At 38.8% G+C, this 18,036-nt stretch overlaps 1 protein-coding gene across 1 annotated transcript in view; it reads right to left on the reverse strand.

Moving 5' to 3' along the window:
• Positions 1 to 318: 318 nt before the first annotated feature.
• TES (testin LIM domain protein) overlaps positions 319 to 18,036 on the reverse strand; it is a 29,363-nt gene continuing 11,645 nt past the window's right edge. Inside the window, exons 3-7 of the mRNA XM_040062078.2 lie at positions 8,827 to 9,076; positions 7,312 to 7,647; positions 3,855 to 4,070; positions 3,175 to 3,333; positions 319 to 1,960 (exon numbers count right to left, since the gene is read on the reverse strand). Coding sequence (XP_039918012.1) covers positions 1,769 to 1,960; positions 3,175 to 3,333; positions 3,855 to 4,070; positions 7,312 to 7,647; positions 8,827 to 9,076 — 1,153 coding nt within the window. The 3' untranslated portion in view covers positions 319 to 1,768. The remainder of the gene's footprint in view (positions 1,961 to 3,174; positions 3,334 to 3,854; positions 4,071 to 7,311; positions 7,648 to 8,826; positions 9,077 to 18,036) is intronic.

The raw sequence follows: 18,036 nt of genomic DNA on the forward strand, positions 1-18,036 counted from the left end.
TTCCTTTCTTTAAACCTACAAATCCAGCAAGGATACAGTTTATTGGTATGAGCTGAAATACATACACTTCTTTGTACTTCCTGAGGATCTCTCAGAAAAGGTACACAGGCTTCAAGAACATGGATGTAAAGCTCACAACTTAGACAACATAAAAACATCCCAATGTATCTCAGCGGGTCTTATTTTCGCAGCACTCAAAGGATCACAATGCACTTTTATATTCTCAACCCATTACCTCACTTGTATGAATTCAAAACTTTCCATTCAATGTTTTAAAACAGTTTATGTGAACAGAAAATAACACTAAGTTCTGAAGTTGTGCATTTGTTGGAACAAGACCCGCTGTTCTGCACCTAAAAGCACACTGACAATGTTACACAATACAGTAACTACTGCACAGTCAATCAGGCCTTCAGTTTTTAGGAAATCATGTCCAAGCTGAAGTAAAGTATCATCTCACTTCCTCCTTGCCTCCCCTGAAGGGGATTGAACAGAATTAGTAGACAACTTAAGTGAAAACCACTAATTTTATTTATAGATGTTACAACACAATCACCATAAAACTTACAAGAACCGAACATAAGACTTGCATAGATTTTTTTTTTTAAATAACTTTTTTCCCAGGCCAAACACTCTCCATATAGTGTTTGGCACAAAGACATCTAAGAAGCTTCACTGTAGGTCTATAATTATTAAAGAAAAAGAAAGAGCCACACATTTGGTTTATCTAGTAAGCAAAGCTAATAAACAGCTGTGAACTTTTTCACTCAGATACTGAAAGTTTTCTGGGAAAGTCTTCTTCGTGCTTTGATTCGGAACACAGAAATCAAAAGCAGGATCCATTTGCAGAAATACATTCTTGGAAATGCATACAGTACTGTGTGCCACATCCCTCTTGATAGAAGGCACAACTTATGAGAGGAACATTCATTATATAGAACAGAAGCCAGTTCTGAAAGGCTAACAGTGACACCCACTACTTCTGGTGGTTTTTTTTTAATCTAAGCAAGACCTGCTCTTATCTTCTAACACCAACACTCCCCACCCCCAATCTATAACATAACTTCAGTATTTGTAAAATTAAAGCTTTTCCAGCAACAATTGCAAGAAAAATTGCAAGAAAGAAACATGAGCCAACATTTTTCTACTGGTGGAGTTATATTCAAAACTAGACTTTAGAGTAGTCACCATCTACCAAGAACCCATGTCACAAACCCAAAGAAATTATTAAAGGCAAAGATTTTTTTAAGTGCCATTCTTCCTCCATACTTGAAGTCAGGAAAACAAAGCTGTACATGGCAGTAAAACTGATCATTTTGTCTAAAGTGCTTGGTGAAAGCAGAAAAACTGCAAAAATGATAAATTAGTGAAACCAGAGGGGAAAGAGTTACATTTGTCATACAAAGCAAGATAAATTGGAGCATTTTCACATTTTCTTGTTCCATTAGACAAGATATAGCAAAAAGATTCTTCACAGTGAAGAGCTCCCTTAGAATGTATAGAGTTTGTAACACATTTTTTCTTACGTTTCTGTGATATGAAATAATTTGAAATAAGACTCAGAAACCACATTCCAAAAAATTAGGTATTATCACAGCTAAGAAATGAAGATTACATAGGAAGCTTTAGACATTAAAAAAAAATCTTTGGGAAATGCTATTTAATACTTTCAATAATTTTAAATGACCTGACACTATATATTTTACAGTAGAAATGCAAGAGCCTTTGGAACACAGCAATACTTGATTAGTTCTGTGCATGTCTTCTTTTATGACATCATCTTTTCCTTACATTCCACAGAGCAGAAAAGCATCCCTTCCACAGATATGAATTTCTGGTCAATTAGACACTTGCTGCAACAGGAGCACAAGAAGCATTCCGGCATAGCATGCCAGTTGAAGTTGTTGTATGTTACACGCTGAACCTCTGGATCTATAGCATTATGACAGCCTTGACAGATCTGTATAGAAATAAAACAACACTGAAATGAAGCACACACATGCCCTCTTCAAGTGCAATAAAACCTGGAATTCTTAGATGTTTTTGGAGGAGAGAGACAGGTGTTATAAGAAACCTTTAAAAAAAGTCTCCAGCTTTTGATTTTTTTAGTTATTTTTAATGTGTTTTGATTGCAATTCAGCTGAGGGTACAGAATAATAAAATGGACACACAAGTTATTTGCTGCTGGGACTAAGCTTAGGCAGTTATGATGGTTAGGATTTCCCAATACCCAAATAATCATTAAAACCTTTTATGTCAAAGAGCACAGATCTTCTTATATCAACCTAAATATGTGAAGAGATTAGCTACAAATCTTCCCGTGCATTGATAGCTCTGTGGCAATGCCAAGTAATTAAAGGTTATTAGAAAGTCTTGAACGCAATTCATCTTGAAATCTGGTTGTTCACAAACTGTAATTTAGATAAAGTTACTGTTTTAAGAGGAAAAAAAAAAAGCCTCCAAAAAACTAATTCCTGACACCTACCTCAGTATTAACTGCCAACTAGAGACAATTTTTTTCCCTCCACTCACTATATAAACAATCTGTGTGCACATTAGATTGAGCTCCCAACTAGTAGCTAGGTAACTTACAGATATGAATGCACCAGCATCTCAGGTTAGTTTCCAGCATAACCACAAATCAAGAACTACCATTCTTTTCCAAACTTCTAGCCGTAACCTGTCAATCACTCACACCCACAATACACCTTTTTAACATGTGTGGTTAGAATTAAACTGAACAAAAGTACCTAGATTGCAGTTATCACTACAGGCTTTTAGTAGATCAGCTGAAGTTGATTCCCACCAGGCTCAATGAACTAAACATTTAGCAGCACCCTTCATCTTCACCAACTTTACTCCTTCTGTTACCATCCTGCTTCACCACTGGCTAAGTTCAAGTAGTTTTTCCAAAAGGTTCCCTCCCTGTCCCCCGCTCCCACCCTGGCAGTGGCTTTTGTTCAAGTTTATGAAAGGACAAAATACTTGCCTGCCTAAAGTTGTGAGTTTTGCGTTTTTTTCCCCCAAAGGTGAAGAAGCTGACTGACTGAAGCCTAAACACACATTCAATTTATACTCTTCAGACACTCCCAGATGGAGAAAAAGTAAGAGTTTGAAGCTCCATAGACTTATGTTCCCTTCCCTCACACACCAAGACATCTGTAAGAACCTTACCACAGCATGGTTCTTCATGTAGCAGGATTTGCAGACTGGCTTGTCGTTCACCGTTATATAGGTTATCCCAGCCAAAACACAATCACAATCAAAACAGCAGAAGTGTTTCAGATGCCAGTTTTGCCCTTCGGCAAGAGTATATTCATTGCTGAATATTAGCTAGGGGGAAGATATAAACAAGTATACAAGTAAACAAGTACATTCATTTGAACAGTGTATCTTTTAATAAATAAATACAGCCTCTAGATGTTTTGTGATTTGCAAGAAGTCCCAATGGTTCCACCATGGTTTAACTATTTCCCAAAAGCTTCCATGCTGCTCCCAAGAGCCCACAGATGGCCAGAGGCCCCAGGAGGGCTGTTCCCTGTTGCTGCCCAGGGTTAGTTTGGTTCCTAGTGCCCCTGATAAAGAGATCACAGCGTAAGTGGGACTTGCTGGAAGAATTTGCCCTCACATATCACATCCTACGTCCCCACAGATTGTGCAAAATCACCATCAAATCCAAATCAAACTACAGATCTTCTTGGATGTGCAGTGTCCATATTTGTTTCAGTTCTTTGCAACTAAAATACCAGCTAAACTGGTGAAGGCATATCATCTTCCTGCATTGAAATATAACTCCTAATCACTTCTCAGGGGAACAAACTTGTGCTAGAAGAAAGGACTAGGATATTTCCTACCTCATCACATCCAGCACAGCGGGGTCTTTCACTATCACAATAATGTCTTCCACAATACAGGTTACCATTCTTCCAGAAATAGATCATGTCTACTAGAAGTTCACCGCAGGTGCAACAAATGAAACAACCTGGATGCCACAATTTGTCATATCCAGCACGTTCTGCATAGACAGCTGGGTCACCTTCCTTCATGTTCAGTTTGCAGAGATAGCAGGACTGGAAAGAGGTTATTACCAAGTTAATTAAGTCTTTGAGAGCTGTATTTATAAAAATTACCTACTATCGATATACTTAATAAATCCCATCTTTCCAGACTGAAATTAAAGCATTAGTTTAATGCCATGAGTAGACAGTAGTGGTTCAGGATACACCTGTACCGTAGTTGAGGTTTAACTAAGCAATTCAAGATGGTGCACATTCTACTCTCATTGGCACTAAGCATAGCAATCCTTAAAAGGATTGTTGTACTTTGCTGTACTCACATTCTGCAATTACAGTCCAGTGTTTAAAGAAAACAACAGGCACTTAAAATTCATGTTATACTCTGTAAACCTTACATGCTTAGGAACAAGGAGAATAATGAGCCACCATCCAAGCTAACCAACTATGACTAGAACACATGACAAGGAAACGGCCGTACTTATCGGTCATGAGAAAACCAAGCCACATTTCCATCACTAATGGGGAAAATAAAAAATAAGTGAATATTTCAAACTAATTCTGTTTAAAGCTGTGTTCTAGGGATGCTAGTCACTCATGGCTGCTGTTCAACAGTCTGAGATTAATGATTTTAGAACAGGGAGTGTGACTATGGATAAACTACAAAAGGTACATACATAGCTACACTACAAATAGTTCCAGAAAGTTCACAGTCTTCTGCCCTGTACCTGCTTACAGAGAGGGTTTTGCCATCAAGTAAAGAAACAGAGATGATTTATGTTACTGATCCAAAATTTTTTTATCTACAGTTTAATCACCAGTCTGGCATTTCCTGCACTCCAGCTGGTCTGTGGACTGGGCTGAAAATCCTGGGAAGGTTTTCCTCTATGACTCACATCAGCCACAAAGGGCTTTGTGTGTGCATATAAAAATAAAATACATATAAAGTGCCTCAGCTCTAAGGCCTATTGATCAGATCGCAGATGCCTGACAATTTCAAAAGATATATAGAAAGACATCAAAAGAGGAAGAACAACTATTAACAGAAACATAATGCAGAATGTAGGGAAACTAATGGAAGGGAAAGTTCAAATATGCATGTATAGAAAGGATTCCGACCTTTCTACTTTAGACCTCATACTCCAAGAGAAATCCACTGGAAAGTTAAGTAGCTGCCTAGACCCAGGTCTAAGCAATTTGATTCACTTGCCTACCACTTACAACATCTCTGGCTTTGGTGATTAAAAGCTGCATAAAAATTTCCATTTTTACAGGATGAAAATAATATGCTGAATACGCTATTTTTCTTTAATTCGGCTTTCAGACATGGTGAAAAAGCTCTATATTTGTAAACATAGAGACAATTATTATAGGTATATTTACATTAATAGTAGGGACCTGGTTGTTAGTGTTGTTTGCTTTTTCAATTTTTTATCAGGTTTCAAAGAAGTTAAGTCTATTCCTATAATGAAAATTAATTTTTCAAGAGATTCTTTTTACCACAGCTACAGGAATACAGCTTTCAAACACAGTCTGTAAGGCAATGTACAAGAAAATCAGATGAGCAGAAATGCAGATTCGATAACAAAAAAAGTGCAGACGAGGATGGCATTTCTTTTGCTAAGTATTTAATAGCTCTCCTTTGCATCAATTCATGTTGAACTGTTAGAGAGCAGCTGAGATAATGCTAAATCATACAGCTGAAACAAAACGTCTCATTGCAGAAATCAGATGGCTCCAAAATACTTAAAAAAATGCATACCTAAATCCTGATTTTTTAACCCAGTGTAAATTCAGTACCCAAAAACAGATAAGAAACCCATATGTTCATTTATGCTACTAAGCATCTACCAGCCTCTGTCTAAATCATGGCCCACAGTGATAATATATGCTTCGCTTAAACTGCAGGAAGAATACTCAGGTGCTGGCGTAAGAGAAGTTGGGAATGATGAACAGGTGTAATGTAAAAACGAAGCACCTTCTGATACAATTACTCAAGAGGACAGAGCGTCTCTTGCTATTGACTTTATAGTCCAAGGCAGTCGGTCAGAGGGGTACAATGCAAGATGAGCATTTCTGTAGGTCTTCCTTGAGGGGCTAACTTAAGAACTGCTGTTGTGAAACTAAAGTAAACCAGCAGGAAAGGCTGATTTAAGACAAAATGACCTAATGATAACCTAATCAAGCCATGGTAAAGTAGCTTTTTCATTTCTTAGATTCACCATAACAAAAAAAAAAAGAGCTTCAGGTAACCAAATTGCACAACTTGAAAATTTTCAGGGTAAGTGGCAATATTCAAAGCTAAGACCTAAATGTTGATTTTATATTTCCCATCAGTAGTCACATATACTGGTCAGTTCAGAAACAAACAACAAAAAAGCACACCACACCACCAATAACACCAAAAGCCACATTCTACAACCAATGTTAAGAAAACATTTTTCCTCCCTCTAGAGCTTGTATATTTATTTTCTGTAAGCAACCTGCAGAAAATTTTAAGGATTCATATACATATAATAGCAACATTTCTAGAAATCAATTATAGTAGAGCTTTTGACACTCCTAAATAATGTCTACCTCCACTAAACTGATTTAATGTTTCTTCAGTAATCCTACCCCTCTTTTCTAATTGTTATTTGAGACCTGCACAGCACTAGTTCTGTCAGAAATACTGATTAGAGCTATAATTTTTGAAATATCAATGAAAAATTGGGTAGTTTTATATATCTTGTTTTTCACCGAGCTATGACAAGGAGAAAACAGATTCCAAAGGAAAAAAAATAGATAAGGGAATGGAACTGAATATGAAAAGAAGGCTAGTCAAAAGAGCCACTGTACAGTTCAACTTGTTGAACACAGGATGGAGACATGTTACTTTATTATTTCCTAATTTCATTTTAAACACAATTTCACAAGTGGGTAATTTTAGTGTTCTTCCAAGAAAGAGGAGAAAACAAGCTTCTAAAATTAAACTAACTCTTCAAGGGAAGAATGTAACAATTAGTCCATAAGACTTCACAAGCTTTTTGATTATTCTGTAAAAGCTACCCTAATACACTATCTCCAAGCTAACATATTTCTGCACTGAGGATGAAAGTGTCACCTGGGAAGTTATTTGCTGCAATGCACTAAATACTGTCAGAAACCAGGACATTCACAACAATTTCCAGTTCCCCTTCCTTCCCTCCCCCGATTTTTGCTATTCCAAATTAACAAAATTAATTGGGCAAAAATTACCAAATAGAGCACTCAGACGATAATATACCCTCTTGCTTTATCTTTCCCTTCTTATACTTACATATTGAGACGCTTTCTGATTTGGGGACTTCTCCATTGTTCCAACAGTAGATGAGGTCCCTCTGCCACCACCATTTTTCAAGTTATTCTCATCAGGAGCTCTCACTTCCACCTCACCAGGAAGCTTGACATCTCCTACACCAAGTGCTTCCTTTTTGTACTTCTTCACAAACTGTTCCATGTGCCTAACTTCACTGGGGGAAAGCTCGTGGCATTTTGAAGGATCCTGATCGTGAGCAGGCAGCTGCTTTGCCAACTGCTTCTTCCTGTACTGCGCGCCTTCCGAGCCAGCAACAGGCTGCTTCTCCTTCGGTAACATCTGCATGTACTGTCTAGCCTGAATCAGGAGGAATTAGATATCAGATGGCACTTCAACTACAGACCCATTCTCATAAGCAAACACAACGAAAATAATCTCTGCTGTTTTTAGTGACAGTCAAATTTGTCAAAAACAAGGTTCTTTCCATAAACATTTAGCTCCTGAAAAGTAATGGAGATAAAATACAGCAGATGCATTAATTGGCTTCTTCCCAAAGTAGAGACAGGCTCCTTTTTCAGCCTTTTACAACATACAGAAAAGAGTTATTACTTCTCTGAGGAAATAACATTTATACAGCACCTTGTCTCTATCTATAAATACTCATCCTAAGTATAGTCTTAGAAAAGTAGAATCTGAAATAATCTGCTTGGGGCATACAGCCCATTGAAGAAATAACTCTAGATAAATAACGGAAAAGAAAAAAAGTCCTAGTTTTAATAAAGCAATGACAAGGCTAAAAATCAAATTGGTAATGGAATGTTAAAATAAGTCTTAGATGCACATGGTTTGATTAATTCACTGAAAAGGAATAATTTGAGATAATGTCATTCTGCCACGCATTGCACATTTTGGTACAATAAATTAGTAATCAAAGTTTGAAAAGTGAAGCAAGATCCTCAGAAGGCTATCTACCATCTCCTGTACTTCAGCTGAAAATATACGGAAAGAGAGATGCTATTTTAGATGCGAACACTGACCTTGTTCTTACCATATACAGTAAAAGCTATTACCAAGACTAAGCGTTCCCCTTAAGTTTAAACAATGATATAAATTGATATGGTGTTGGGTTTGGTCTTTTTTTTCTTTAAGCCCACAAGCCATACAAATTTTTTTGTGTTTATTTAAAAAAAAAAAAAAAAAAAAAAAAAAAAAAAAAAAAAAAAGGAAGGAGAAAAAGAAAAAAAAGGAAAAAAAAGAAAAAAGGGACAGGTTACAGAAAGTGGTCTCCAGCGACTCAGTAGATAACTCTTAGTACTGTGTGTTAAAAATTACCTCATCTCCCTAGGTTTTTAAGAATTTCTACATACAAATACCCATAAAGCAAGACGACACATGCAAGATACATTAAGTAGGCACCATATTTTCAGTTTTGAGGAGGAAAAAAGGAAGAGGCAAAGTTATCCTTCCAGTAAGCTCTACTACTTTATCTCCCACCAAGTCCTGCCTTGAACATGAAAAAATGTGAGTTGGACTTACAAGAACCTGATTCTGAACAGGAGGAGCCCACTCGTAAGTCACAGTATCAATGGATATGTTCTTGGCTGGCACTGGGTTGGTCAGTATCATAACATTGCGTTTATACATGGGATTGCCATCACTCTTCAGCTTTGCAATGAGGGTTGTGTATTTTGTATCTTCAAAGAGTTTCCCCACTTTCCGATCATCCTCATTGCTTGAAGGGATATCATGCTCCTCCTGGCCACATTTGCAGTTGCGGCATATTTTCCTGAAATTCATGGAAACAGCAACAAAATTACAATCTCACATCATCTGGGTCTGTAGTCACCAGGAACCCAAACCCTTGTTTTCAGTGCTTTTTTTAGGAAATATACATGTTTCTCTGCAATATGTCCAACACCTCCTTATGTGTCCTGTTGTATTAGTTACGTTTTTTATTTACAGATATTGTTATCAGATTGATACCAACTGACTACATTAATGCATTTTAAGCATGTCATTTTTTTCTGTTACATTTCAGTACTGATTGAACACATACATATATCCATTATCAGCCACCCACCAGATTTATAATTTAATGCATCAACATGATTCCCCCAGCAATAATTTGCCTGGGCTTTTAGTTTTTCAGTTGCTCTTCATACATTCAAAGTTACACACACTATACTATTTTCTTCCTATGTATTTCACTATATGCATGATATTTGGTTGCTATTTGGATACTGGGTTGCTCTCATGTGGAAACAAATATTTCCTAAAAAGGAATAAAATGCATACAGACATACAAAGAGTGTAATTGCACTAAGTTCTGTTCAAAGCGCAGCATTTAAAGAGAAGATGAAAGAAAAGTTAAAGGCTTATATGGACAAAGCCTTTCAAAACAGCTCTGAACAAAGTCAGAGGTACTCTGGCACATGCTGGTGAGAGCATTTTCACAGAAAACAGCCTTAAAAGGTAGAAGTATATCTACTACCTTGGATATAAATTATATTCTTTCATATACACACACCTCAAATGCTTTGGCTAATGAATATTAGAAAGCAATTTGTTACCTTAAGCAGAATTAAACAATTCACATATAATGAACAGAACCTTGGATTAGACAAGCTAGTTCATTATTTATCAATGGCATCTCCAGAACTTCAGATGAAAGCAATCAGCCGTGGCATACAGAAATTAGTGAAGCAGATGTTAAATAAAGATTTTTATTATAGACTAAGAAAACATATCAACCTGCTGGATCTCTAGAGTTTGAAGAGGAATGAGCAGTGTTTTACCCCATTATTTACACTTCATACAGCAAATAGCATAAACTATTAGCTTAAAATGCTTCTGAACCCTGCTTGCCAAAACCCATCAAACTCAACACTGTTCTGCATCTTGCTTTATACAGTCTTAAAGGCAAGTTAGGTGCCTTAAGATAAGATATATAACAGGAACAAAATAAGAACATGCCATGACTACAGCAAGGTAATGGGAAAGGGAGGAGGACCTTTAATTGGCTACCTGAAGTGATATACAGCCAGGCCCAAATATATGCTCTCAACAGATACAGCAGTTTAGGATGAGGGGTACTAACATTTCAGTGTGTGGTGGATGCTGCCCTGGTCATGTGGTTATACAGAAACCATACATTGTGGTAACTTAAGTTACAAAGCCCACTCCAAATAAAAATACCTAACTCTGCAATAAAAATGAGCCACTCATGCAAAATAAAAATGTTAAGCAGAAGTGACTCTGCTTTGCAACACAAATACCTAGAGAGATCACTGAGCTGTAGACTGTCTGACAGCTTCCAACTCATTTCCACAACAGTAAAGATGTGCAGAATTTCAAAGCTGATACTTACCTGGATAGCTACTAAACACTAACCACTTTGCAATCTCCCAGTTTACCAAAACATTCAAGCATGAACTACCATTGTCCATTAAGCCTAAAAGCTTTACTGTGCACCTCAAGCACTCGAAACACAAAATTTTGCAAGATCTTCAGCATCTGTGTAGACAAGCCCTTTACATAGCTAGTACTTAGAGACTATTTAATGTACTAATAAAGCAATTCATATTCACTTCACTCATCTTTTATGGCATGCATGTGCTCATACCTTATTACCAATTCTGAGCCATATCTTTTTTGAGATCTAATACCAGGCAACAGAATGGGATCTTGCATTTCGCAGATTTATTGATTTACATCATGATCACCATGCAGCTTTATGCCTCGCAGCACACATGCTACTGGAAATGAAGCAGTTGTCCATCCAAACAATGACACCAAACACTTTATTTACTCTTACAACTTAAATCTTTAGCAACAGCAACCCCCAGTTTTAGTCTCGTGTGTTGATAAAATGTTTTAATAACATTGATGAAGACCAGATGTTCTCAGGTTCCCTGAAACTGAAGTATGATCAGGCTGTCCAGAGCTGCTCTGCTTGCTAGACAGACCTCAGTAGGAGCAGTTCATATTGCTGTATTGCCTGTGTAGCACAACTGCCATGTGACAGGCTATGCACTCTCCCCACTCTACAACATCCAAACTACAGTAAAGCAGCATTGGCAGCAGTCACAGACCAGACCACCCTCCACAAGCTGTGGTGGAATTCATCCTAAGACTTTAACATGTGCTGGAAAAGCCACAAGAGCACCTTATTTTTGCACATGTTACATCATGAAATTGACGTATCTTTCTCCCAATAGTATTTTCAGAATGCAGAATAGCTTAGAGATCCTGTTTCTAGTTTCAATTAGATGAACACCCTGACTCTGCTGCTCTCATTATTCTTGGTCCCACCTTGAAGGCTTAACATGTTTCATTGACTGCAGTTATCTGTGAGAGATTTTTTTTTTTTTTTTTTTCTTTCCTAATAAATAGGTAGTTGCAAAGAAGTGAAAGCATGCCATTTGTCCTTAGGTCCCTCCTGGAAAACTGGTATAGAACTACTGCACCTTATACTGCATATATATATATTGCATTAAAAATAATGAGGTACTCACTAATCTTCCCCACCCCTGCACACACTGAAATTAAGAATCTGACTAGGTATGTTTCAGCCTAATCTCCTTCTCTTTCAAAGTTAGGTGAATACTTCTTTGCCAACAGTTTGGAAGAAGCTGTTACAGGGGCTATGTTACAAGTGTAGTAGTGGCCTTGGCATCAGAACTTGTGTACCATTATGCCTCTGAATACAGGACAAAACAATACAGAAAGAATGTGGAGAATGCTGAGTCACAACTGATGTCAGCATATCTCAGTAAATTGAAGAAAAATCCCCTAGGTTGTTGCCATTTCCCATGCTCCCCAACGCTCCCCCTGGATCTCAGCCACATGAAGATGTTCATACAGCTGCTAACAGCCCAAAAAAGTGTCCTGTCCTAATTTATAATCTCTCCTCTTGAGTAATTTCCAGTACTAGAAGATATTCAATTGATATTTACACACATAACTATCCCTGAATGGTACTGTTTCCAATTTAGTCCTAACTTGTTTCACTAGTTGCCACAGCACAATCCTGCTCATTGGTCAGTCATTATCCCCTCTGCAGAAGGTATATGGCCAATTACTTCTCTTTAGAATAGATTGGCTGGTCATTTTTCTGACTTTAATAAAGCTGTCTCACTGAGGTGAACCCATTCCATTACCTCAAATTTGTATTTCACAAGTCTGTCTGATAACTGACACTTTATTTTCACATTTGATGTTGAAGTGAACACTTCACGTACCAGAGTAAACAATCGGTGTTACACACATCCACAGACATAAATATATAAAAATGCAAATACATAGACAATTTTATCTCCTTTGACTTTGTCAAGAGGACAGGCAGTGAAAGTTTCTTGTTCTCTCCATCTGCATTGTTGAAAACGTTTTCTCTTCACTTGAGGACATTCAGCAAGATGTCTGCTGAAGGAGGTGTTAGGGACTTCTGCTTGTGTCTTCATAGCTCTCAGGACATCATCAAAGCAGACCAATGTTCTTCCATACACATCTCAGCAATTTGAAAAGCTTTTCCCACTCAAAACATGGAAGGTAGGGAGGAAACTTCAAAATATGTGGAATCATTGTAAAGACAGGTCTATTAGATAGTGCCTTGCTGGCAGGTCGAGTAGTTAGAACAAGGAAGAAAGATATGGAGATTCAATCCTCTCAAGTGGTGAATTCCTCTGTTCTGAATGTCTACTGACAGGAAGGATCAAAGACTTTCAGTTCCTTCCCCAAAATCAAATGTTAGCCACCCTCCTGATTGTCTATGTTTTGGTGAACGGAGAGGAAAAATAAGACGGATCATAATGCTTCCTATGCTGGTTTCTAGTGAGAGGAGGCAGCAGCTGCAAGCATAGAGAAATCCTCAACAACAGCCTGGCAAGTCCTGAGGCTTGTGCCCTCCATGCACAGCAACTAACCTCTTCCTACTACAGAATCACAGAAATCCAGATGATTCTTGAATATCAACAGTGAGGGAGACTCTACAGCCTCTCTGGGCAACACATTCCAGTACTCGGTCACCTGCACAGTGAAGAAGTTCTTCCTCATATTCAGGTGGAACTTCCTGTGTATATCAGTTTCTTTATGCCCCTTGCCCTTTGTCCTATTGCTTGGCACCACCAAGCAGAACCCGCCTCTCTTTTGACACCCTCCCTTCAGATACTGATAGACATTGATGAGGTCCTCTCTCAGTCATCAATTCTCGAGGCTGAACAGACCCAGATCCCTCAGCCTTTCTTCTTAAGAGATATGCTCCAGCTCCTTAATCATCTTTGCTACCCTCCACTGAACCCGCTCCAGCAGCTCCATGTCTTTCTTCTACTGAAGAGCACAGAATATGACACAGCACTCTCCATGCAGAATGCACCCCAGGACACCCCTGGCCTTCCTGGCCCCCAGGGCACACTGCTGGCTCAGGATGCCCAGGTCCTTCTCCACAGAGCTGCTTTCCAGCAGGTCAGCCTCCAGCCTGTGCTGGTGCCTGGGGTTATTCTTCCCCACGTGCAGGATGCTGCATTTGCCTTTGTTGAATTTCAGATGGTTCACATCTGTCCCCATCTCTCCAATCTGTCAAAATCCTTCTGAAGGGGTTGCACAGCAGCTTTGCATCATCAGTGAAATTACTGAGAAGGCACATTGCTTCTTCAGCCAAGTCCATGATTTTGTGATTCCTTCTATTATGTCTTCTTGCTATTAATGCAGCTGTAAGTAATTGCAACTGCTTTGAACTGCATCTCAATGTTTCCCTGTCAGCTGTAGGATCAGAAAATCTTAAAAGCTTACTTAAGGCTCTCCCTGCCTTCCACATACTGTATTCTGTACAGAGAAACCACAGGCTACAAAAGATCATTCCCAAGGATAAGACTCTTGTTTTTGGAAGTTTTTTTAACATCTGGGCAAGTCACATAGGGACAGTTACCACTTTCTGGTATATAGGCAACCAACAAAAATCAAAACCTTCCCTCCTGTTTTTAGCAACTTCTCAGTCCTCTCCCATAGTTCCCTCTAGTGGGAAATACATTCCCAAAGAGCAGTATATTACTAACTGAGTAGCAATCTCTTACATCCAGCCTGACCCCCTGGACATGTGTGGGGGCTGTTTTGCAGCCTGAAAGAAATCTAACACCTAAATTAAAAAGACCTTCTCCACCTTCTGCTGCTGTTACACTTGGACAGAAGCATTCTGAGGACAATTTTAAAAGCAAAGCTATTAACACACTAAGACAAACTAGGTAGTTATTAACAATTCAATTACCATTGTAGACCACATCTCTCATTTTATTCACTTTGTGTTCAGCCTGCAACACTGGGCCTATGAGAACTTCAAAATTTAGGAATAAATTTTACTAAAGGCTTGGTTTACCGCCATTTCTATACTAGCCTCAATTTACAGTTCTGCACCTATAAAACCTGCCTACACAGTGTGTCAGGATTTACAGCACAACGTCTTAAAACAGTATGCGCCACCTTAGAAGAGATATATTCCAAATAGTCCCAGTATAGAGAAGAAGGGTGCAGCAGCTCCTTGTAAAGCCCTGCTACTAGAAAGGTACACTTGGGTATTTTGTGCACTTTACACAATATGACTCCCCACAGGAAGAACTGAGGGTCTTTTGTATGGAAACACAAAAAGAAATTGCATGTTGTCTCTCCGAGGAACAGCGTTTCCATGTATCAGACCAAGAGCTGTGTGACCGCGCTGGAGCTGCTCGGCTGTCCCCAGGAGAGGGCGGTGTCAGCCTGGCACAGCCCGCAGAACCGCACCCGGCACACGCGGCTGCTGCTGCCCCGCTTGCTGGGCTGCACCTGGCTCGGATGGAGGTCACTGTGTTCAAAATGCCCTTACAGAGCTGTGCTTTGGGGTTGTAGCTAAAATAGCCTTGATAGGACTTGCTATTACTGGGCTCTGCTGGCACAAACTCAAGGCTTCCCCGTTTTTGAATTCTGCCCTGTCCTCAGCAAGTAGAGAAGCTGGGAAGGGGCGCAGCTGACTCTAATTGATCAGTGGGGTTTAAATAACATCACGATAACCAATAAAACAGAAAAAGAGGATGAAGAAGTCAGGGTTCCTGACTTCCTAAGTCGTTACTGCTTGGAGACTGGCTGGGCATCAGTGTGCTGGTGGGAGATGGCCAGTGAGTCTCTGTGCATCACTTGCTCACCCACCACTTCACCTATTGAATTACTTCAATCCATGAGTTGCCTCACTTTTGTTTCTCCTTTTTTGTCTCCCACTCTGATGTCTGGGACAGGGAGAGAGCAGTGCTGTGGGTGTTTGGCTGCTGACTGGGGTCAATCCCTACCCCAACAGTTTTTCTCTCAATGTGTAACTGTTTCTCTAATTACAATTCTTACTTCAACACTTGCCCTTTAGAGATGGGTAGCAATGAAGTAAGTGGGTAAACTTGAACTGATTTTTGATTATTCATGTTATAAAGACAATACTCTGTCCACTTGTGCTAAAGTTTGCTCCTATTAAAAACAGAGTTTCAGATTTAAAGGCTATCAATTAAGTAAACATATTTGGGATGCGTCACTTTCCATTTAAGTGTTAGACTAACAAAATATATGCATCATGCAAAGCATACCAATATATTTTTTTGTTTGAAAGCTATTTACACAAAAATGAATTAAGACTTCAGATTCACACTCTTATTGTCCCCAGTAGCAGCTCTGCTGGAGAAACAGCTATTTTCCAACCCATTTACGAATTCTCTCAATTGCTAACTTTTTGACTGTTTCAGGGGTATGTGCCACATTTGTCTGACACTTAGATGAAGCTTATCAGACTACTTCCAGCCACCTTATTTATCTGGTCTATCCTATATGGACTCAATTTCCAAATTGAATCTTTGCATCTTTTTCACTTCTTGCTCTTTAATCCACTGCTGTCCACAAACTCTTACTTTCTAGGACAGTGTTCTTTCTTATGAGCTATGTACTCAGGACCTGGGACAATGAGCCCTAACCAAAAGAAGATAATGCAATATGGATAAAGAAAAACACAGGCAAAACCCCTCAAATACCCACACAGAAGCAGACACCTTTTTAACTTTGCAATCATACCTATGATGTGACTAAACCACTTTCGCCATTTTATTTCTTTTTATTCCAAATTATTTTGTGTTAATCTAGCAATTACAAGGTGTAACACTGGCAACTAAGAAAAAGCTAAAAAATAAAGAGAGAAAGTTAATTGGACTATTTCCTCTCCCAATTGTAATTTCCCCATCTGGCACTGTGACTACGAACAAAAGAGCTTTCAAGTAGAAAGTAATACAATTTCTCATCTAACCATGGATAAACACTATTGACTCTTGCACTTTTTAAAATTCTCTTTTATTGCATTACTTACATTAATTCTGTTTAATTTTACTATTTCTTCTACGCACAACCCCTCAGTGATGCAGTGCATATTGAAAAAGTCTTTCCATAAATTAATTATTTTTTTTAATCTTTAGATGATTGCATTTACTTACTAGTGCATTCCATGTCATTTTAAGTTGTTTCAATAGCTACCTATTACAGAAAAGAATATAGCTTCTGGATTATTTATTGACTTGTAACAAGTTTTTGCTGTGTTTTGTTTTTGTTTTCCTAACCATTTCCCAAACAGTCTCATCTTCAGACAAGTATTTGGGCAAAGATGTAAAATCTCCTAGGCCTTATCAGTACCTGATGACATCCCCGCTATGGCTGTGATACAAAGCCTACCTTATAAAAAAACCAAAATAAAATTCTATTGCAAATGCGATTTTCACTGTTGCTAGTTAGTATTGGTTAAAGGCAATAATTTTCATTGATAGCATGTGTTAGTGCTACTAACAAACTATTTTTCTGTTCTTTTCAGGTTTTTCCCTTTGAGAGGGACCTTCTTTCAAAAAATCAGAATTACTAAACTACATCTTAGAGCACATCCAGTATTATGAGCGAACTGGGACAGTGATACACAAATACATTAATATACATATATACATCTTGTTTCAGTAAAAGAAGAAAGGTTGTTGAGGGTTATGTTTCCTGTAGAATTTTTCCCCCCCATAAGTTGCTAGGAGACTAAATACTGATAGTTAAAGGGTGCTCAACCCGGACAAAGGAAGTGGATCACTTAGTTTTGGGGGAGGGAAAAAGCTCCGGGAGCAGAGGGTGGAGGGCTCGCTGCTCTCGGTTTTCCGGGGAGGACGGTCGGGCTACTGGTAGCTGCCTGGAGTCCACGGTTAACGGAGGAGTCTGGTCCTGGGAATTCTACCATCTGTTGGAGCGCCCAGGAATTCAGAGTTTCTTCGCTACCCTGCTGGATTTTGGGGTCGGCCCGCGTCCAGCCACTGCGGGTTCTCCGGCACTGCCCACTTCGTCTGCCAGGGCACCGCCCTGCCTGCCGAGGACAAATCCACCGCTTCCAGCCATCAGCGCCGGAGCTTCTACCGTTTGCCTTCGGGGTTCCTGGTTCTGTTTTACTATTATTATAATTGCTGTTGCTGTTTGTCTGTCCTGTTATATTTACTAGTAAAGGACTGTTATTCCTTTCCCCATACCTCTGACTGAAAAGTTTTTTTCTTAATCTTCCAAATTATAATAACATGGAGGGAAGGATTTAATTCCTCATTCCTAGAGAGGCCTGCCTCTCCTTAGCAGACACCTATCTTTTAAAACCGAGACAAAGGTCTTGATGAAATACAAAGTTTCTGCATAAGTAATGACAGACTATTTACTGCTATCGTCGGCTCACTGAATTAGGAACAG

Source organism: Hirundo rustica, chromosome 4, assembly GCF_015227805.2.
Source record: "Hirundo rustica isolate bHirRus1 chromosome 4, bHirRus1.pri.v3, whole genome shotgun sequence".
Taxonomy (NCBI): domain Eukaryota; kingdom Metazoa; phylum Chordata; class Aves; order Passeriformes; family Hirundinidae; genus Hirundo; species Hirundo rustica.